A 22,858-nucleotide genomic window follows, 5' to 3' on the forward strand; every position below is an offset into this window, starting at 1 on the left:
TCCAAAATACTGTGTAATTATGTGATGAAAAGAGACGACTTTTAGCCGTGTGTGGTGCTGGGCTGAAATGTCCGCTCCAACCAATAACGTCACAAGCACGTGTCAACATCATTCCGCGACGTTTTCAACAGGATACCTCGCGGGAAATTTAAAATTGCAATTTAGTAAACTAAAAAGGCCGTATTGGCATGTGTTGCAACGTTAATATTTCATCATTGATATATAAACTATCAGACTGCGTGGTCGGTAGTAGTGGGTTTCAGTAGGCCTTTAAGTATCTTGTCTTTGCAGTCTATTCAATTAAATATAGCAGGGGTCACCAACGCGGTGGCCCGCTGGCCTGTTCTAAAAATAGCAGCACTTACCAGTGAGCTGCCTCTATTTTTTTAAATTCGATTAATTTACTAGCAAGCTGGTCTCACTTTGCTCGACATTTTTAATTCTAAGAGAGACAAAACTCAAATAGAATTTGAAAATCCAAGAAAATATTTTGAAGACTTGGTCTTCACTTGTTTAAATAAATTAATTTAGTTTTTACTTTGCTTCTTATAACTTTCAGAAAGACAATTTTAGAGAAAAAAATTACAACCTTAAAAATTATTTTAGCATTTTTAAACACATATACCTTTTTAATTCCTTCCTCTTCTTTCCTGACAATTTAAATCAATGTTCAAGTATTTTTTTTTTTATTGTAAGGAATAATAAATACATTTTAATTGAATTCTTCATTTTAGCTTCTGTTTTTTCGACGAAGTATATTTGTGAAATATTTCTTCAAATTGATTATGATTAAAATTCAAAAAAAATATTCTGGCAAATCTAGAAAACCTGTAGAATCAAATTTAAATCTTATTTCAAAGTCTTTTGAATATTTTTTAAAATTTTTGTTCCGGAAAATCTAGAAGAAATAAGGATATATAGCTTGGTCCAATTTGTTATGTATTCTAAAAAAGTGCAGATTGGATTTTAACGTATTTAAAACATGTCATAAAAATCCTACAATTAATCAAAATGAGGAAAATTTACTAATGATGTTTCATTAATAATTTTTTTTATTTTTTTCAAAAAGATTCGAATTAGCTAGTTTTTCAATTAATTTTTTTGGTTGAATTTTGAATTTTAAAGAGTTGAAATTGAAGATAAACCATGTTTCAGAATTTATTTTCATTTTTTTCCTGTTTTCTCCTCTTTTAAACCGTTCAATTAAGTGTTTTTTCATCATTTATTCTCAACAAAAAACCTTCCGTAAAAGGAAAAAAAATGTACGACGGAATGACAGACAGAAATACCCTTTTTTTAAAATATATTTATCTGTTTCTGTATATATTTTTTGTGAGAAATCATTAAGGTGATCAGTGTTTCCACAAAGATAAATATAATTATTTATTAATAATAACATAGAGTTAAAGGTAAATTGAGCAAATTGGCTATTTCTGGCAATTTATTTAAGTGTGTATCAAACTGGTAGCCCTTCCCATTAATCAGTACCCAAGAAGTAGCTCTTGGTTTCAAAAAGGTTGGTGACCCCTGGAATAAAGGTCAAAAAGGATTTGCAAATCATTGTATTCTGTTTTTATTTACCATTTACACAATGTGCCAACTTCACTGGTTTTGAGTTGTGTACATTTTTTGACAATCCTTGTTTAGATTTAACAGTAAAAACTGCCCAAATGATTTGAAGGTACTGGTGTATTGCTGGTTAAAACATCCAAACCTCCATTCTACACTTACAACACATAATGTATTACATCACTTTAATTTGTATAATTATGAAGGGATGTTCAATAAATGCAGCGAATGTTCATTTTCATGTTTGTGGTCAGGACGACGAGCGTGCTGTTTTTACAAATGAGTGCAAGCTCAACACGTGACTCATAACGCGGGCCTCAAAACCACAGCTCATATCCGTCCCACTCCCACATGAGCACGACTCGTATCACTTGCATATGTGAGGGGCATTACGAGGAAAATCAACAGTCCTTTTCACAGCTCTCTCACTCTCCAAAAGTGCATTGTTTTTCTCCATTCATTTTTGCACCATGGCAGAAGAAACATCATGTATAATGATGGAGAAAGACAGTTAGGCATTTGAATATGTGCACAAAGACAAAATGATTCCTCTACTATTAAAATAATGTGTACTTTTTTTTTAGATGTACACCGTAGCATTTACACTGTTAATTAGATAGATGTTGGTAATGGTTGTTTGCAAATATGTGCCTGTGACCCTAACAAGGACGAGTGTTAGAGAATGTACAAATGGCATTGTTAACCCACAGGACTGCAATCTAGTTGTGGCAGTGGATTGGCGAAGGCGAGACGACGTTTAATTTGACAAAAAAAGGTAAGAAGACCTAAAAGACAACAAAAACCTTTATATTGACGGATAGATCTGAAGTTGTTTTAAGCGGTGGAAGTAAAAAAAAAAAAATAATAATAATATGTATGACCCAAAGGGTGGAATGCCATCTCCGGGTTGGGGAGGAGACCCTGCTCCAAGTGGAGGAGTTCAAGTACCTAGGTGTCTTGTTCACGAGTGAGGGAAGAGTGGATCGTGAGATCGACAGGCGGATCGGTGCGGCGTCTTCAGTAATGCGGACGTTGTACCGATCCGTTGTGGTGAAGAAGGAGCTGAGCCGGAAGGCAAAGCTCTCAATTTACCGGTCGATCTACGTTCCCATCCTCACCTATGGTCATGAGCTTTGGGTCATGACCGAAAGGATAAGATCACGGGTACAAGCGGCCGAAATGAGTTTCCTCCGCTGTGTGGCGGGGCTCTCCCTTAGAGATAGGGTGAGAAGCTCTGCCATCCGGGAGGAACTCAAAGTAAAGCCGCTGCTCCTTCACATCGAGAGGAGCCAGATGAGGTGGTTCGGGCATCTGGTCAGGATGCCACCCGAACGCCTCCCGAGGGAGGTGTTTAGGGCACGTCCAACCGGTAGGAGGCCACGGGGAAGACCCAGGACACGTTGGGAAGACTATGTCTCCCGGCTGGCCTGGGAACGCCTCGGGATCCCCCGGGAAGAGCTAGACGAAGTGGCTGGGGAAAGGGAAGTCTGGGTTTCCCTGCTTAGGTTGTTGCCCCCGCGACCCGACCTCGGATAAGCGGAAGAAGATGGATGGATGGATGGATGGATGGATGGATGACTAGAGATGTCCGATAATGTTGAGCTGCCGATACTATCTGCCGATAAATGCGTTAAAATGTATTATCGGAAATTATCGGTTTCAAAAAGTGAAATGTATGTGTCTTTAAAACGCCGCTGTACGGAGTGGTACACGGACGTAGGGAGAAGTACAGAGCGGCAATAAACCTTAAAGGCCTTTGCGTGCCGGCCCAGTCACATAATATCTACGGCTTTTCACACACACAAGTGAATGCAATGCATACTTGGTCAACAGCCATACAGGTCACACCGAGGGTGGCCATATAAACAACTTTAACGCTGTTGCAAATATGCGCCACACTGTGAACCCACACCAAACAAGAATAATAAACACATTTCAGGAGAACATCCGCACCGTAACACAACATAAACACAACAGAACAAATACCCAGAACTAACTCTATAAGCCATTTTGGAATTTTTTTCCCTAACTTGTGTTGATTTATTTTGGAAAACCTTGTTGCATTGTTTAATGCATCCAGCGGGGCATCATAACAAAATTACGCATAATAATGTGTTAATTCCACGACTGTATATATCGGTATCGGTTGAAATCGGAATCGGTAATTAAGAGTTAGACAATATCGGAATATCGGTTATCGGCGAAAAAAGCCATTATCGGACATCTCTATATATGAATTACTTTTAAGACTTGAAGAAACTCTTAGGTCCGGTGGACCTAAATACATTCACCACATTTGGGGGATCCACGAGGATTAATGTCACAAGCAAGACTGAGCCACGTATGAAAAATTTTGGATGATGAGGGGACCGACTTCTCTTTGAAAAGAATGCAGGGTTGCCTCTCCCTCTATGCAGATCACATGGGTGATCCTTATGAAATTTTGCTGCAAACTTATTCCCAGCAGCTTCCAGCTTCGTCATTGATAACAACTAGGGGTGACCCGATCCGATATTGATTTCACATATCAGTATGATATCAGCAAAGAAAACATGCAGGATTATATAGGCTCGCATGTGAAAATATCCGATTTAAGCAGTCCGGCACCGTGTTTACTTGCGCAAAGCTGGACATGTGATCCCAAAATGCCACAAATTCAGCCAGTCATTTTGAATATTCCGCGCCGAACACCTTCGTCCGGAGATTGACGTGACTGGAGTAACCTTTCTGCACTCTGACCTTCTTATCTGATCAGTCATACTGGAAATATGCAAAAAAAAATAGATAGAGGTGTTCTGTCTATCATTCACAATTCGTATATAAGACATGACCACATTTGTTTTTCTTTTTCTTTTCCGTGCATTCTAAGTTGTAAATAAATAAATACGTAAATGGTCCGCTAACAATGTAGTCAATGGGGGCTCTCTATTTTGCCCACAAAACTCTCTAAATAACCATCCAAAACCCACCAACAATACTCTTCATACATATTGTTGAAATGTCTTTTTGACAACGTTTATTCAATGTCAGGTTGTGACATTAATTTGACCATTGAAATCTTGTCATTTCCCAACCAACCAACAACGTGAATCCGTTAATGTCTCAGTTGCAACTTCTTTCTCGATGTGGATGTTTTTTTTGTGATCATTACCCCGGTTTTTAATATTGACCTACATTTTAGGTAGCAGCAGGATGATATTGTGGTCAGACATACCCAGAAGTGGGCGTGGTTTAGAAACGTATGCTCTGGGTAAATTTCCATAGCTCAAGTCAAAATGTTCCCTGGTTGGAGTTGTGACATATTCCTCCAGGCTGGGAAGATGTGTGGATATATCACACCTGTTGAATTCACAAAGTAGGAATACAGATTGTTCTCCAGTTTTCGTGACTGCTCTGTTTTAGTTTTCAGCATTGCCATGGCAACATTAGGTCCGGGGACTTACACTAAAATGACAGTGATCTGTGACAGTTCTCTGGGTCAGTAAAATTATCAAAATGACACAGTTACATTTCATAGTGTTTGCAGCACTGGACTGTGTTAATGTCAAATCCTTCAGCTGAAAGTCTTCAGAGAGCCATAGATACTGGTTCATTGATAATCCAGATCGGACTCGATCATGGTGCAAAGCTTGTTGGTCTTATTGTGTAGCGATCGGACATTTGACAGAATGATGGCAGGTAAAGGTTCTCCTCGGCCTGTTTCATATCGCTTCCACTTGTGACCCCGTCGTACAGGGGTAGGGAACCTATGGCTCTAGAGCCAGTTGTGGCTCTTTTGATGACTGCATCTGGCTCTCAGATAATTCTTAGCTGAATTACTTAACAGGATTAGTAATTAATAATTCCGCTGGTAATCGCGGTGTTAAAAATAACATTCAAAATACAAAACATTCTCATGAATTTTAATCCATTAGCAGAAGTGGGTAGTAACACGCTACATTTACTCCGTTACATCTACTTGAGTAACTTTTGGGATAAATTGTACTTCTAAGAGTAGTTTTAATGCAACATACTTTTACTTTTACTTGAGTATATTTATAGAGAAGAAATGCTACTTTTACCCCGCTCCATTTATCTACATTCAGCTCGCTACTCGCTACCGATTTTTATCGATCTGTTAATGCAAGCTTTGTTTGTTTTATTTTGTCAGACAGACCTTCAAAGTAGGATCTATCACATGCCTGCGTTTCACCAATCAAATGGAGTCACTGATGACTTTTGATTCCATTTCACCAATCAAATGCAGTCACTGGTGACGTTTCACCAATCAAACAGAGCCAGGCGGTCACATGGTTAACTGTACTTTTTTTTTTTTAATAAACCTTTATTTATAAATTTCAACATTTACAAACAGTTGAAAATAATAATCAAAGTAAGTACAAAAACAGTACAAAACAGTATAAAAATCGTACAAAACAGCACCAGGGGGTTGTAAATTCAAAGTAACTAAAATAAAATGCAATATATATATATATATATATATATATATATATATAAAATCAACAAAGTGCAATGCCATAGGCTCACTCAATCTCAGTAAATAACTTAAATTTGAAACACAGCAGCATCGTTTTCACAGCTTTTTGGTTGTTAAATGTTTTTTAAAGGCTCAAAAAACAAGTCGGGTATTGAGAAACTTACATTTATGAAGATAAAACTTAGCCAATAGTATAATGAGGTTGCAAAGGTCAAATTCATTTTCAATTTTTTTTTTAATACAGTGTAAAACCAAATATATATTATTTAATGTATATTATTGTTTTAGTTGCATAAGAGATATTCCTGGCTCTGAATTTGTTCATTGCTATTTTTATGTTTTTGTGCATTACTTGTTACCGTCATCATTAAACGAACAGGTTACTCATCAGTTACTCAGTACTTGAGTAGTTTTTTCACAACATACTTTTTACTTTTACTCAAGTAAGTATTTGGGTGACTACTCCTTACTTTTACTTGAGTAATACATCTCTAAAGTAACAGTACTTTTACTTGAGTACAATATCTGGCTACTCTACCCACGCCTCTGTCCATTAGTTCGTTTTCTACCTCACCTGTTCAAGAAGTCGCATTAATGGTAAAATGTATTTTATTTATTATTGGTAGGCTTCAGAATAACAATGTTATTAAAAAGAATGAGAGACTTATAATACTCTAAAATGTTGGTCATACTTAAAAATGCATGCATTTAGTCATATTCAGTGTTAAAAAAAATATTATATGGCTCTCACGGAAATACATTTTAAAATATTTGGCTTTCATGGCTCTCTCAGCCAAAAAGGTTCCCGACACCTGCCGTAGTATCTCCAAAGCAGTGGCGGATGCTGGTCTCTCAAGGACGGTAAGTTCAATTTCCGCCTACATCATAAGATGTGTTGGTTTATTTATACGTAAAGTCTACCCTCCGTTCCTTTATAAGAAAGTGATCTGTGACCCTGTCGTACCAAGAAGGCGTCTTTTCCAGGGATTGGACAAGTGTCCTCTCAATTGCCAGCACAGCTAGGCTGCTTAAACGGCCTTGGCCCATGGTGTTGCGGGTGTAAGACTTGAGCCGCTTTAAACAGGAGAATCTCCTCTCTACACCTGCAGATGTAGCTTCAATCGTTGCCACTGATGACAGTTGTTTGTATACCTGTGTGTGTGATGGGATGTAAATTTAGTTAGTAGTATAATTCAGTGATTGTATGTAGTGGAGTAGGCGCTTGAGTTATATTCCTATGTCATTTTATATTCACAACTTAAATATGTGTATTGTTAAATGGCAATAGTAGAGCACCGTTATTTGTAATATAGGGAGTTAATTTTGTTGTAATTCCAGCATTAATAAGAGCCATTGCAATACTGGACGACTCCAGCAGGGGGCGCGTTGTACTGGGAGCTATACTAAGAAGACACGTGACTTCTTCGCAGTCATTACAGACGTGTACAGAACGAAGTTGTGTCCTTGTGTCTGTATAACTAAAACATCTCCCTTCTCAGGTACAAGTATTTTTATGTAAGTAGTTTTACCCCCGAATTTATCTTCGTACTGTTAAAACATGTTTGAAAGAATATATTGTTATAATCTGTGTCTTCTCAGTCGACAAGGCTTTATATATAACCAAGCTAATGCTAACTGCCGATGTCAAAGCGAAGGCTAGCTGCATCATCAGTGTTGGATATATACAAAGGTACTGTGTGTAGTTCATTATTAATCTGCGTGTATTTCTGTTTAAATGTGTGTTTATAGAGTTTATGGGACTAATTCAGTGTAATTAGTTATGTTAAGGAATGATTAATGACTTTTGCTACTCGAACAATATGGGCTTACTGTATGGGATGAACCTTTGTATTTACTTGAGACATCTTCAAATACTGCGTACATGTATACAAGTTTGATGTTTGATTGTGGCAGTCATTACAGACGTGTACAGAACGAAGTTGTGTCCTTGTGTCTGTATAACTAAAACATCTCCCTTCTCAGGGCGATTACATGTGCATTTGTGTGCATTAGAAATGTATGTTTGTTGTTCGATTTATCAATAACATTTAAAATTTTCCAGAGGGAACTTTCCTGAAGGAATCATAAAGCACTATCTATCTATCCATCTATCTATCTATGTATAGCTTTCTACCGCGAAGTTAGTGCGAGGCGTGTCTGTCTCTGTGCTTTGAGGCGGTGGAGGGGCTCAGCAGCACCCGCTGCTCGGTAGGGACAGAAACTGCAGAGTGAAGTGAAGTGAAGTGAATTATATTTATATAGCGCTTTTTCTCTAGTGACTCAAAGCGCTTTACATAGTGAAACCCAATATCTAAGTTACATTCAAACCAGTGTGGGTGGCACTGGGAGCAAGTGGGTAAAGTGTCTTGCCCAAGGACACAACGGCAATGACTAGGATGGCGGAAGCGGGAATCGAACCTGCAACCCTCAAGTTGCTGGCACGGCCGCTCTACCAACCGAGCTAAACCGCCCCAATGAAAGAAGTCAGTCTCCAAACACAAAAAAACACCAGAAATAGAAGCTCTGTTTGTCGCCAGTCATTTTTAACAAAGAAAATGTCGCTAAGAGGATCAGAAAAGTCAACGGTTCAACTCAGAACAACAGATTAAATATGGAAAAATGCTCCAACAGAAGTTTACAACACAAGATTGCTAAATTCGCTGTCAATCAAACAGGGAATCAGCCTTAGACAGATCATCCAATTATCATGCAGAAGTTGAGCGTCCTGGCCAGCCGAGGCCGGACCACTGCCCTATAGACCCCCAGAGACGCTTAGCGTCCACTGATACAAAGCCCGGCGTTTATCCAATGACTCGTCTGGTTTTGTTTCACTGCAGTGTATGAACTCTGTGGATGGCCAGTATCTACCTTGTTTAAAACACTGTGAAGCTGCGGGAATGAGAGAGAGGAAACCGCGTCGTTACCAGTCATAAGAAGCTGATTTTGAACGAAAGAGCGCGTTCTAGCGCATATTTAGTCAATAACATGTACACACAACACTATATATTTAATCACTTCTTATTTTTTGACATTTTAGGGGAAGCTGAGCTTCCCTTGCAGTCAATCGCCACTGGTCCAGAGATATGTTTAGTTCATCCATCCATCCATTTTCTATTCCTTGTCCCTTTTGGGACCCCAGGGGGTGCTGGAGTCTATCTCAGCTGCATTCGGGCGGAAGGCGGGTACACCCTGGACAAGTCGCCACTTCCTCGCAGGGCCAACACAGATAGACGGACTACATTCACACACTAGGGGGGCGGTATAGCTCGGTTGGTAGAGTGGCCGTGCCAGCAACTTGAGGGTTGCAGGTTCGATTCCCGCTTCCGCCGTCCTAGTCACTGCCGTTGTGTCCTTGGGCAAGACACTTTACCCACCTGCTCCCAGTGCTACCCACACTGGTTTAAATGTAACTTAGATATTGGGTTTCACTATGTAAAGCGCTTTGAGTCACTCGAGAAAAGCGCAATATAAATATAGTTCACTTCACTTCACTAGGGCCAATTTAGTGTTGCCAATCAGCCTATCCCCAGGTGCATGTCTTTGGAGGTGGCAGGAAGCCGGAGTACCCGGAGGGAACCCACGCAGTCACGGGGGGAACATGCAAACTCCACACAGAAAGATCCAGAGTCCGGGATTGAGCTCAGGACTACTCAGGACCTTTGTTTTGTGGGGGACATGCACTAACCCCTGTGCTACAATTCCATCCATCCATCCATCTTCTTCTGCTTATCCGAGGTCAGGTCGCGGGGGCAACAGCCTAAGCAGGGAAACCCAGACTTCCCTCTCCCCTGCCACTTCGTCTAGCTCTTCCCGGGGGATCCCGGGAAGTGCTACAATTCATAAAAAATTCTGCGGGTGTCGTTGCCACTACGCAAATTAAGGAGTCACGGGTGGGACCTGATCTTCAGCTGGGAACAAGTTAAATAATAAATAAACACAAGACATATATGACCATTCGCCACAACACGATCAGGCTTATTTTTAATTTCCCACAAATTAATCCTGCATAGCAAACACATGGATTTAATTTTATAGCGCTTTTCTTGACCCTCAAAGCGCTTCACAGAGAAGTGAGAACCCATCATTCATTCACACCTGGTGGTGGTAAGATAGATTTGTAGCCACAACTGCCCTGGGGTAGACTGACGGAAGCGTGGTTGCCAGTTTGCGCCTACGGCCCCTCCAACCACCACCCATCATTCATCATTCACCAGTGTGAGTGGCACTGGGGGCAAGGGTGAAGTGTCCTGCCCAAGGACACAACGGCAGCGATTTGGATGGAACCCTCAGGTTTCTGGCACGGCTTTTCTACCTACTACGTCATGATAAAATGTTGGAAGCCGAAGCCTATTCACGGTACCGTACATCCAATTCAAGTCCTGCTGGTAAGTGTTTCTGTTCGTCCCAATTCTGCACAGGCCAATGATGAATCCACAAAACGGTCAAAAATAAGGATTTGTTCCATGAAGTGGCTCCGTCGCAAAACGATTTGGCTGACAGGTGCTCCAAGTGGTATCTGACGTCAGTTTTCGCTTCCACCTGGCATCGATGCCTTTTATAGCCCCACTTTCTATTAAGTTATCCATCCATCCATTTTCTACCGCTAGTCCCCGGTCAAGCCGCCACCTCATCGTAGGGCCAACACAGATAGACATACTTCACACTCACATTCACACACTAGGGCCAATTTAGAGTTGCCAATCAACCTATCAATCAATCAATCAATCAATGTATTTTATTTCGGCAATCTTCACATAAAACAAAGAACAACAACAAGAAAAGAAAAAAAAAACACTCATTTGAGCAATGATTGAGCCGAAAGGGTGTAGGTTGAAGTAACGCTTATATAAACCTACCCCATCACAACAAGAACAAGGTTCAAAATATATAAAATCTAAAACATGCTTCACTTATATTACTTTTTTTTAAACAATATATAAGCAACATATATGTAGCACACGTCTCATATACACAGTTTAACATTTAAATCGAACATATACATTTGTACACTTTTATATATATATATATATATATATATATAAAGTGGTGATATATACATTTTAATAAAACCTATATGTATAATTATGAAATGATAAATTGTATTTATATACATATTATATATTATTGTCTTTCTAAAACAATGTTTGTTCTTCTTTCTTATATTTACTAATGATAAATGATTTAAAAAGCTTTTTAAACTGGTTTATGTTGGTGCTGTGTTTTATTTCTTCCTTTAAACAGTTCCATATTTTAACCCCTGCTATTGTTATACTCATTCGTTTCTGCGTTGTTCTACAATATTGGATCTTAAAAAGTAGTTCTCCTCTTAAATTATAATCCCCAAGTGCATGTCTTTGGAGGTAGGAGGAAGCCGGAGTACCCGGAAGGGAACCCACGCATGCACGGGGAGAACATTCAAACACCACACAAAATATCCCGAGCCCGGGATTGAACTCAGGATCTTCGTATTGTGAGGCACAAGCACTAACCCCTTTTTTTCTACCATGCTGCCACTTTGAAACCCATCCATCCATTTCCTACCGTTTGTCCTTTTCGGTGTCGCGGGGGTGCTGTAGCCTATCTCAGCTGCATGCGGTTGGGAGAGTGGCCATGCAAGGAACCTGAGGGCTCCTGGTTCAATCCCAACCTTCTACCAACCTAGTCACGTCTGTTGTTTCCTTGAGCAAGACACTTCACCCTTGCTCCTGATGGGTCGTGGTTATGGTCTTGCATGGCAGCTTCCGCCACCAGTGGGTGAATGTGTGTGTGAATGTGGAAAAAAAGGGCAGCACGGTGTAACAGGGGTTAGTGCGTCTGCTTCACAATACGAAGGTCCTGAGTAGTCCTGGGTTCAATCCCAGGCTCGGGATCTTTCTGTGTGGAGTTTGCATGTTCTCCCCGTGACTGCGTGGGTTCCCTCCAGATACTCCGGCCCCTACTTTTCTACTTTGCATCAGTCCATCCCAGCGAAGCGTTTCTGGGTGTTGTTGATACATGGCTTTTGCTTTGCATGAACAGGTGTGAACACTCGCTGAAGATAACAACAAAGTCCCGTCATTATGTGTTTGAGAGCGAGGACGAACAAGCTGAAGATAACAACAAAGTCCCGTCATTATGTGTTTGAGAGCGAGGACAAACAAGTCGAACCAAATCTATCTGTGGCGGGATTTTCTTTGGCATTATTATGAAGACAAGGGCTCCTAAGTATAAGCAGAAGAATGAAAATTGCTTCTAAGTAAAAACTTTTCCTGTGATACAATACATGGCAACGTATATATTGAGTTTATTGAAAATTCACGCAAAATATGTAAACAAATTACACATTTCGGTAAGAAAAAAATACGACCCATCAGAAAGGGTCACATCACCAGATTTCATGCACATTTTGGTCAAACAGAAGCCTGAAAAGTAACAAAAACCGATAAGGTTCACATACGTAGCAAATACATGAGATAATGCTGCACATTTATGATGACATAAGCATGAGTGTACATTTTATACGTCCACATGGCACGGTCATTATGAGTGCTTAAATCTGGCATCAATAAATCAATCAATGATTATTTATATAGCCCTAAATCCCTAGTGTCTCAAAGGGCTGCACAAACCACAACGACATCCTCGGTAAATCCAACATAAGGGCAAGGAAAACTCACACCCAGTGAGACGTCGGTGACAATGATGACTATGAGAAACCTTGGAGAGGACCGCATATGTGGACAACTCCCCTTCTAGGGCACGGCCTTATAAATACGTTTTGGACATGTTGACATCATTGTTAAAAGTCTGTAAAACATTACGTTTTGGAGGTATGATGGGCTACCCTAAAATGTATATATATATATATATATAAACGCATCTTCTTGTGATAGAGATGTATTATTTCAATTTCATTTCATTTCAATTGCTGACCACTGGTTTATGCCAACTTCATGTATATTTTTTAATTGGGCAATCATTTGCCCGTGAGTGTGTTGTATATTTCTTTATTGCCACCTTGAAGCTGTGGGAGGAACAGAAAAGCACCATTAGTTATTCCTTTTCAAAATGAGAGCTTTGTTTTGACATTTTAGCGCCTGTTTACCTCCTGATAATCATCATTTTGGACTCTGGTTCTTTCCTCCATTGGAAGGAGGTGTTTCCTATCAGACCCTGCAGGGAGAAGTAATAATCATGTACACCTAAGGAGTCCAGGAATGTAAATATATTTGAAATAAAAAGGTCTTATGTATTTACTTTTGTGTTGAGTGGAGACGAGGCCATTGTGAGTCTGGGATGCAACATGGTACACAGCCACGCCGAGCACGATGGTAGCCATCAAATCTCCAAGAGCTAGACCTGCTAGGGAGACCGTGTCGAGCTCCACGCAGTTGTCGCAGGCTGGGGACAAACACAAAGACAAATATTGTGACAATGTGCTCTGAATACGTGCAGTGGTACATTATAACACTGAGCCTCACTCACTAAATCCTTTCTTGAGTCGTTGTGTTTGTACGTTGGTACCTCCACTTTACACAAAAAACAAACATGAGTTCTAGAGGTGTCCGATAATGGCTTTTTTGCCGATATCCCGATATTGTCCGACTCTTAATTACCGATTCCGATATCAACCGATATATACAGTCATGGAATTAACACATTGTTATGCCTAAATTTGTTGTGATGCCCCGCTGGATGCATTAAACAATGTAACAAGGTTTTCCAAAATAAATAAACTCAAGTTATGGAAAAAAATGCCAACATGGCACTGCCATATTTATTATTGAAGTCACAAAGTGCATTCTTTTTTTAAAACATGCTTCAAAACAACAGCTTGGAATTTGGGACATGCTCTCCCTGAGAGAGCATGAGGAGGTTGAGGTGGGAAGGGGGGGGTGGTGTAGCAGGGTTGTATATTGTAGCGTCCGGAAGAGTTAGTGCTGCAAGGGGTTCTGAGTATTTGTTCTGTTGTGTTACGGTGCGGATGTTCTCCCGAAATGTGTTTGTCATTCTTGTTTGGTGTGGGTTCACAGTGTGGCGCGTATTTGTAACAGTGTTAAAGTTGTTTATACGGCCACCCTCAGTGTGACCTGTATGGCTGTTGACCAAGTATGCTTGCATTCACTTGTGTGTGTGAAAAGCCGTAGATATTATGTGTCTGGGCCGACATGCGAATGCAGTGCCTTTGAGGCACTGCATTTGCTGGGTGGATATCGGGAGAAATTCGGGAGAATGGTTGCCCCGGGAGATTTTTGGGAGGGGCACTGAAATTCAGGAGTGTCCGAGGAAAGTCAGGAGGGTTGGCAAGTATGAATGGTAGACGCAACTGCTCTGTACTTCTCCCTACGTCCATGTACCACTCCGTACAGCGGCGTTTTAAAAAGTCATAAATTTTACTTTTTGAAACCGATCATTTCCGATATTACATTTTAAAGCATTTATCGGCCGATAATATTGGCAGTCCATTATTAACGGACATCTCTAACGAGTTCTGATTCAACTGTTGACGTGCGCGTTTGAGCGCCACTTAAGAGATCGACACAATGCTGCAGAATGTTAGAAAAGGCCTGATCAAGTGAAATATCTCAAACAGAACAATGGGAGCTATTAAAAACTCGAATCTATTTAATATCAACTGTCTGGAATTGACGTATGCTTTGTTTAAGATGAAGTGGAGTGGTAATGTTTTTTCTACGATACTTAACACAAGTACAAGTAAATATACCATACCAAATTTAGGTCCATTAATCAGTGGTTCTCAACCTTTTTTCAGTGATGTACCCCCTGTGAACATGTTCTTAATTCAAGTACCCCCTAATCAGAGCAAAGCATTTTTGGTTGAAAAAAGGAGATAAAGAAGTAAAAGACAGCACTATGTCATCAGTTTCTGATTTATTAAATTGTGTAACAGTGCAAAATATTGCTTATTTGTAGTGGTCTTTCTTGAACTATTTGGAAAAAATGATATACAAAATAAACAAGTGATTCAATTATAAATACATATTTCTACACATAGAAGTAATCATCAACTTAAAGTGCCCTCTTTGGGGATTGTAATAAAGATCCATCTGGATTCATCAACTTAATCTTCTTCACAAAAATGGAAATCTTTAACAGCAATATTTATGGAACATGTCCACAAAAAATCTAGCTGTCAACACTGAATATTGCATTGTTGCATTTCTTTTCACAGTTTATAAACTTACATTCATATTTTGTTGAAGTATTATTCAATAAATATATTTATAAAGGATTTTTTAATTGTTGCTATTTTTAGAATATTTAAAAAAAATCTCAAGTACCCCTTGGCATACCTTCAAGTACCCCCAGGGATACGCGTACCCCAATTTGAGAACCACTGCGCTAAATGATGCAGATACTATTAACAGACCTCTGCCTTGGACACTTGGTATGTGTAAGTAATATTTAATTACCATTATTTTAAACTGTTTTAGACTGCAACATTGTTTACTTTCCGAGCAGGCACAAGACATTAAAACTACGTTGAGAACTTGTTGAATTAGGTCCTGACATTGAGCAACTCCAACCTAAAGTTGGAACAACATGCTTTTTGACGTTTAATCAATGTTGGGTTCTAACGTGGATTTGACCGTGGAATTTTAGTCATTTTACAACCAATATTTTACAACACAAATACAACGTTAAAACAACATGATTTTTGACAACGTTGATTTGAACGTGGAAATTTGTTCGTTTCCCAACCAACAACGAGGATCCAAACGTTGTCTCAATTTACAAATACAACTATTTTGCAACGTTGTTTCAAAGGCAGTTTTAAAGGACATGTATGTATAATCAACGTTGTATCAATCTCTTGTGCCTGCTGAGTTATTCCAGCTCCTATGCTATTGTGTGCTTAGCTGGTGTGTAGCTGCTAGCTCCTAGTATCCTCTAGCCTACCATGTTTACCTTTTGTAAACGAATTGACTAAAATAAAATAAAAGACTGATCTAATGTGCTTATTGGAGGATATCTAGGTGTTAATTGGCAAGTAAACGCACTGCAAGACTGCTTGTATTAAAGCGCTTAAATCAGAGATTTTAAAGTAAACCTATTTGTTTTTTGCTGATATCAGACCGATATCTCATATTAGTTTGGGATCGGGACACCTCTATACAGGAAACAAGAGTTCAATCGAAGCCGGCGGTCAACAACCCGCGGCTCTATCTTTAGCGCCGCCCTAGTGAGTCCCTGGAGATGTAAATGTTGTTGTTTTACTATGGTTTCTGTAGAAGAACAAACATGACACAAACCTTCGTAATTGTTTGAAATCTCACTGTTTATATTATGTTTACATGTACTTCTTTCTCCGATGCCGCCACAGAAAGACGTGTTTAATGCCACGTCTTCTTTGTGTCATTTTGTCCACCAAACGTTTTGTGCTGTGCGTGAGTGCACAGAGGTGAGCTTTGTTGATGTTATTGATTTGTTAGAGTGCTAATCAGACATATTTGGTCAATGCATGACAGCAAGCTAATCAGTGCAAACTTGCTAAATAGGGTAGCTGTATGTACATATTGCATCATTATGCCTCATTTGTAGGTATATTTGAGCTCATTTAATTTCCTTTATTTATGTCCTCTTTGTAAAAGGGAATAAGCGGTAGAAAATGGATGGATGGATATTTAATTATTTATTGCATGTCTCATAACACTTTATATGTAATATTGGCTGCATTTCTGATAATTGTTTGTGTGCCATGTTGTTCCAGACCACAGCAAACGTTACCCAGCTTTTTATTTAATTTATTTATTTACAGACAGACATAGTTTTGTATTTCATTATTGTTTCTATTGTTGATATCAGAGTCCGTTCTGCAAAAAGGTCATCCCTAGAAGCACACAGCTTATAGACAGTGACCCACAGTTAAAAAATACATCATCATCCAAAATACAATACGATACATTTTAAAATCTACCCACAAAAATACCCATTTATATTTTCAGTTATAGAAAAAAAAGGAATCTTTAAATGCACCAAATCAGTCTCAATGTCATATTATTCAAATTTGATCAAAAGTTTGCATCTTGAAGATCTGCGATAATCTCATCATACATACAGAGGTCAAGATTGTAATAAATCCATTAGGACAGGTCTGGGCAATTATTTTGACTCGGGGGCCAAATGTAGAGAATTAAATGTCTGGGGGCCGGTATATCTATTTTTAGGAAAACTAATACAAAACCTCACAATAAAGTCTGATTGAACGCTAAAAATGTTATGACGGACCGCCTTAAAAACGGAATGGAATTTAAACATTTTTCTATGAACGATAAAACCCTGAATATTGAAGATATATGAACGTCACGCCCCTCTCAATCGACATATTTTACAATCAAGCCAAATGCAACAAACACAGCGAAATATGAACGTGAAGGGTAAAAAAACAAAAAACATCAACAATGTAATATACAGGTAGGTGATTTATGACTAAGCTTTAGAACTTTCTTGTAAAAATCTCCTTCCACATCTGTCCCTGGCCGCTCTGGAAACACTCTGTGGAAACGCTCCCCACCCACACTGCTTGGTGCCTCATCTGACCTGCTGTGATAGTAGATTACCATAGTAACTAATAGGGTTGTACGGTATACGGGTATAGTACCGTGACATTAATGAATCATATTCGGTACCATACTGCCTCTGAAAAGTACCGGTCCACCACACCCTAAGATTTTTTGTTAAAATAATGCCAATAATGCAATTTTTTCTGGTCCCCTTTATTTAGAAAATAATTGAAAAGTACCAAAAAGTATCAAAATAATATTGGTATCAGGACAACACTAGTCACTAAAATATCATGCAAAAGCGCAGATTCCAACTATTGAAATATGTTGTACAGTTCATAAGGGTGTGGGAATAAATCGATTCGAATTTGAATCGTGATTCTCACGTTGTGCGATTCAGAATCGATTCTCTTTTTTTTTTAATCGTTTTTTTTTTTTTAATCAATCCAACAAAACAATACATAGGAATACCACAACAATGCAATCCAATTCCAAAACCAAACCTGACTCATCAACACTCAGAACTGCAATAAACAGAGCAATTGAGAGACGACACAAACGCGACAGAACCAACCAAAACTAGTGAAACAAAAATGAATATTATCAACAACAGTATCAATATTAGTTATGATTTGAGCATAGCAGTGATTAAAAATCCCTCATTGACATTATCATTAGACATTTATAAAAATACAAAAAAAGAACAATAGTGTCACAGTGGCTTACACTTGCATCGCATCTCATAAGCTTGACAACCCACTGTGTCCAATATTTTCACAAAGATAAATTAAGTCATATTTCTGGTTCGTTTAGAGTTAAAACAAATTTACATTATTGCAATCAGTTGATAAAACATTGTCCTTTACAATTATAAAAGCTTTTTACAAAAATCTACTACTCTGCTAGCATGTCAGCAGACTGGGGTAGATCCTGCTGAAATCCTTTGTATTGAATGAATAGAGAATCCTTTTAAATCGGTAAAAAAATCGTTTTTGAATCGAGAATCGTGTTGAATTGAAAAAAAAATCGATTTTGAATCGAATTGTGACCCCAAAAATCAATATTGAACTGAATCGTAGGACACCCAAAGATTCGCAGCCCTAATAGTTCAAGATTTATGGTAATTTGAAAACATCACTGCATATCATAATGACGACTACACTTTCCATCTTAAAGATCTAAAAAAAAAAATATTTGGGAATGTCCGGCGGGCCAGATTGAGAAGCTTTTACGTGGCTTCTCAATCTGCCCAGGTCTGCATTAGAAGAAGACAACCTTCCTTAATCTTGGACACACACATCTGTACCTTTGGCCATTAAAAGCCAGTAATTTACAGGAATTATCTAACCCTTTGAGAAGCCTCCAATTTACTAATGTTTTCCAATTGTCATGCCTGTGAAGCAAGTCTTATGTTTGATCATGCTATGTCTAGTTTTTTGGACATTCAGCTCTTGCGTTTGCACTTCCCTGTTTTCTTTGTCACCATGGCTACTCATTAGTTCCCACCTTCTCACGCCCCTGCCCTCAGTCCCGCACCTGTTTCTCATTACCGCAGCTACTATTTAAGTCATTTAGTTTCTGTCAATCGGTCTGGGAACTTTGCATTTTGCGACTGCATACTGCTTTACCTACCTTGCCTTGCCAACCTTCATGCCTTGCCACGCTGCTTATTGTGTCGACCACGCCACGTAAGATTTTGTTTCGTTTGTATATAGCCATGCCATCATGCTGTTTTAGTTTATAGTTCATTGTTATTCATGCCATCGAGCAAGTGTTTTTGTTTCCTGTTTGTGTTTCATAGCCTAGAATTATACCTCCTTGTGAGTGCCCTTTGTTTGATTTATTTTTGTATTATAGTGTGTAAAAAAATTTAATCATGTACCTGAACTCACGCCTGGCTCGTCCTATATTCCCTCTGCGTCGAAGAAGCAAAATTAATCCACGCCCAAGACCTGACACCAATGTTCCAAAAACGCGTAGAATAAAAATTAAAATACCGGTACAACATTTTTTGTCAACAAAGACTTGTGTCAGCCTTTGATAGTAGGCTAATATCGCTAATATGGACACGTACATCATGTGTTGCCTTCATTATAACACTTACAGTATATAAGGCTTTACACCAGACTTTTTTTTGTATATTTGGTATATTTGGTTCTTTCAACATTTTGGGTTGCAGACCCCTGGTCTAGGCAGAATTCTGTATTGTGCTAATTGCTCTTTTCCCCATTATTTTATTCAGGCTTTCCAAATCTTAAAAACGAATAAACTAAAAAATTCCCCCTATAAAGTCAGTTTGTATAAAAATTGAACTTTTGTTCAATTGCAAGTTCAATTGAGGGAGTGTGGTGAATGAGGTCTGCTGTGTGCAGAACTTACATCGAAACTTCACAAAGATACTTGTGCCGTTCGGGTTCTGTCCATCATTTCCTGGCGCACATTTGTACTCCCCGGAGTTCTCATCTTTGATTTTTAAAGGGTAGGCCACAGACTTTCCAGTCGGCGATACAACTTCATTCTTCCCGTTACAAGTAATGGTGAACTTGCCCGACCCAACTTCCACTTTAACGTCTGTGTCCGGATAAAATCATAAAGTGAAATCAAAACAGAATATTTTTCATCACGTCAGAAATGGACAAATTCGGATTTACCTTCATTGCACCAGACAATCTCTGTGGGAGGATTTGGAAAGACATATTTATCATAAAAACGTTACTATGAAAAAAGAAAAAACATTGAATGCAAAAGTGTCATGACAGACTTACCAGTCAGCGCCCAAAGCAGCGGCAGAGAAGAGAGAAAAGTGTTGCATTTCATTGTGAGAGCGTTGTGCGGCTGACAGAGTGAGATGCTGGCAGTGCTGCCAGCAAGTCGACGACAGGAAACGTGTCATCTGTTTACTCGGTTTGGTTCCAATCCAAAATTTGCGTTTTCACCCAGCTTAGCAGTAAAAAGCCAGATCAACAATAATGCACTGAAAAAAAAAAAAAAAATCATTGTAAATTCACATCAAAACACTGGCGAATATTTGCATTGCTTTCACAGTGATGATAAATTGAACTGGAAATCTCATGTAAAAAATATACAACATAAAGTAGCAAGAAACACGTCAATAATGAATAAAGCAAAACATGTTCTAGAACCAGGGGTCATCAACGTGGTGCCCACGGGCACCAGGTAGCCCGTAAGGACCAGATGAGTAGCCCGCTGGCCTGTTCTAAAAATAGCTCAAATAGCCGCACCTACCAGTGAGCTGCCTCTATTTTTTAAGTTTCGCTTCGCTCGACATTTTAATTCTAAGAGAGACAAAATACAAATAGAATTTGAAAATCCAAGAAAATATTTTAAAGACTTGGTCTTCACTTGTTTAAATCAATCAATCAATCAATGTTTACTTATATAGCCCTAAATCACTAGTGTCTCAAAGGGCTGCACAAACCACCACGACATCCTCGGTAGGCCCACATAAGGGCAAGGAAAACTCACACCCAGTGGGACATTGGTGACAATAATGACCCAGTGGGACGTCAGTGACAATGATGACTATGAGAACCTTAGAGAGGAGGAAAGCAATGGATGTCGAGCGGGTCTAACATGATACTGTGAAAGTTCAATCCACAATGGATACAACACAGTCGCGAGAGTCCAGTCCAAAGAGGATCCAAGACACAGCAGCGAGAGTCCCGTTCACAGCGGAGCCAGCAGGAAACCATCCCAAGCGTAGGCGGACCAGCAGCGCAGAGATGTCCCCAGCCGATACACAGGCGAGCAGTACATGGCCACCGGATCGGACCGGACCCCCTCCACACGGGAGAGTGGGACATAGAAGAAAAAGAAAAGAAACGGCAGATCAACTGGTCTAAAAAGGGAGTCTATTTAAAGGCTAGAGTATACAAATGAGTTTTAAGGTGAGATTTAAATGCTTCTACTGAGGTGGCATCGCGAACTGTTACCGGGAGGGTATTCCAGAGTACTGGAGCCCGAACGGAAAATGCTCTATAGCCCGCAGACTTTTTTTGGGCTTTGGGAATCACTAATAAGCCGGAGTCCTTTGAACGCAGATTTCTGATAAATTCATTTATTTTTTTTAAAGTGCTTCTCATAACTTTTAGAAAGACAATTTTAGAGAAAAAATACAACCTTAAGAATAATTCTAGGATTTTTAAAAACATATACCTTTTTTACCTTTTAAATTCCTTCCTCTTCTTTCCTGACAATTTAAATCAATGTTAAAGTAATTTATTTTTTTTAATTGTAAAGAATAATAAATACATTTTAATTTAATTCTTCATTTTAACTTCTGTTTTTTCGACAAATAATATTTGTGAAATATTTCTTCAAATTTTTTATTAAAATTCCCAAAAAATATTCTGGCAAATCTAGAAAATCTGTAGAATCAAATTTAAATCTTATTTCAAAGTCTTTTGAATTTATTTTAACATTTTTGTTCTGGAAAATCCAGAAGAGATAATAATTTGTCTTTGTTAGAAATATAGCAAAGTGCTGATTGGATTTTAACCTATTTAAAATCTGTCATCAAAATTCTAAAATTAATCTTAATCAGAAAAAATTGCTAAAGATGTTCCATAAATTCTTCTCATCATTTTTTTCGGTTGAATTTTGAATTTTAAAGAGTCGAAATTGAAGATAAACTATGTTTCAAAATTTAAATGACATTATTTTTTTGTTTCCTGTTGGGACGGGGGGGGGGTGCTGGAGCCTATCTCAGCTGCTTTCGGGCGGAAGGCGGTGTACACCCTGGACAAGTCGCCACCTCATCACAAATGCAAATCAATAATCCTAATAATGTGCCATTGTCTAGTGCCTGTGCTGTGTAGAGCTTGGCAGGGTAACCATGTAATACTCCATATCAGTAGGTGGCAGCATTGTTTTGTAGAATCGTGATCCCAATATGCAGAGCACAGCGGGAGACAGAGTAGTGGTAAAAAGGTGTGTGACGCTTAGACCAAAATTTAACAAAAGGCAAGTCCCGCTAGGAAAAGGCATTGAAACATAGGGACGGCTATGCAAAACAAAAGTAAAACTGAACTGGCTTCAAAGTCAACAAAGACAGAATGCTGGACGACAGCAAAAACTTACAGCGTGTGGAGCAAAGACGGCGTCCACAAAGTACATCCGTACTGCACATGATAATCAACAATATCGGGCGGTATAGCTCGGTTGGTAGAGCTATACCGCCCAACTTGAGGGTTGCAGGTTCGATCCCCGCTTCCGCCTTCCTAGTCACTGCCGTTGTGTCCTTGGGCAAGACACTTTACCCACCTGCTCCCAGTGCCACCCACACTGG

General features: G+C 39.1%; 1 protein-coding gene across 1 annotated transcript; it reads right to left on the reverse strand.

Annotated features, from left to right (window-relative positions):
• Positions 1-12,307: 12,307 nt before the first annotated feature.
• LOC133564572 (T-cell surface glycoprotein CD3 delta chain-like) lies at positions 12,308-20,464 on the reverse strand. Its single transcript, XM_061918953.1, has 6 exons — positions 20,316-20,464; positions 20,202-20,222; positions 19,930-20,121; positions 13,283-13,426; positions 13,131-13,198; positions 12,308-13,049 (listed from the first exon to the last, which is right to left on the reverse strand). The coding sequence occupies exons 1-6, from the start codon at positions 20,365-20,367 to the stop codon at positions 13,002-13,004; spliced, it is 525 nt and encodes a 174-aa protein (XP_061774937.1). The 5' UTR covers positions 20,368-20,464; the 3' UTR covers positions 12,308-13,001.
• Between the last annotated feature and the right edge of the window lie 2,394 nt (positions 20,465-22,858).

Source organism: Nerophis ophidion, linkage group LG13 (genome assembly GCF_033978795.1).
Source record: "Nerophis ophidion isolate RoL-2023_Sa linkage group LG13, RoL_Noph_v1.0, whole genome shotgun sequence".
NCBI classification, from domain to species: domain Eukaryota; kingdom Metazoa; phylum Chordata; class Actinopteri; order Syngnathiformes; family Syngnathidae; genus Nerophis; species Nerophis ophidion.

Coding starts and splice junctions, on each gene's coding strand:
- LOC133564572 (XM_061918953.1), bottom strand. CDS start 20,367: ATGAAATGCAACACTTTTCTCTCTTCTCTGCCGCTGCTTTGGGCGCTG. Junction 20,122..20,201: donor GATTGTCTGGTGCAATGAAG/GTAAATCCGAAT, acceptor ATCCGGACACAG/ACGTTAAAGTGGAAGTTGGG. Junction 13,199..13,282: donor CGTCTCCACTCAACACAAAA/GTAAATACATAA, acceptor TTCTCCCTGCAG/GGTCTGATAGGAAACACCTC.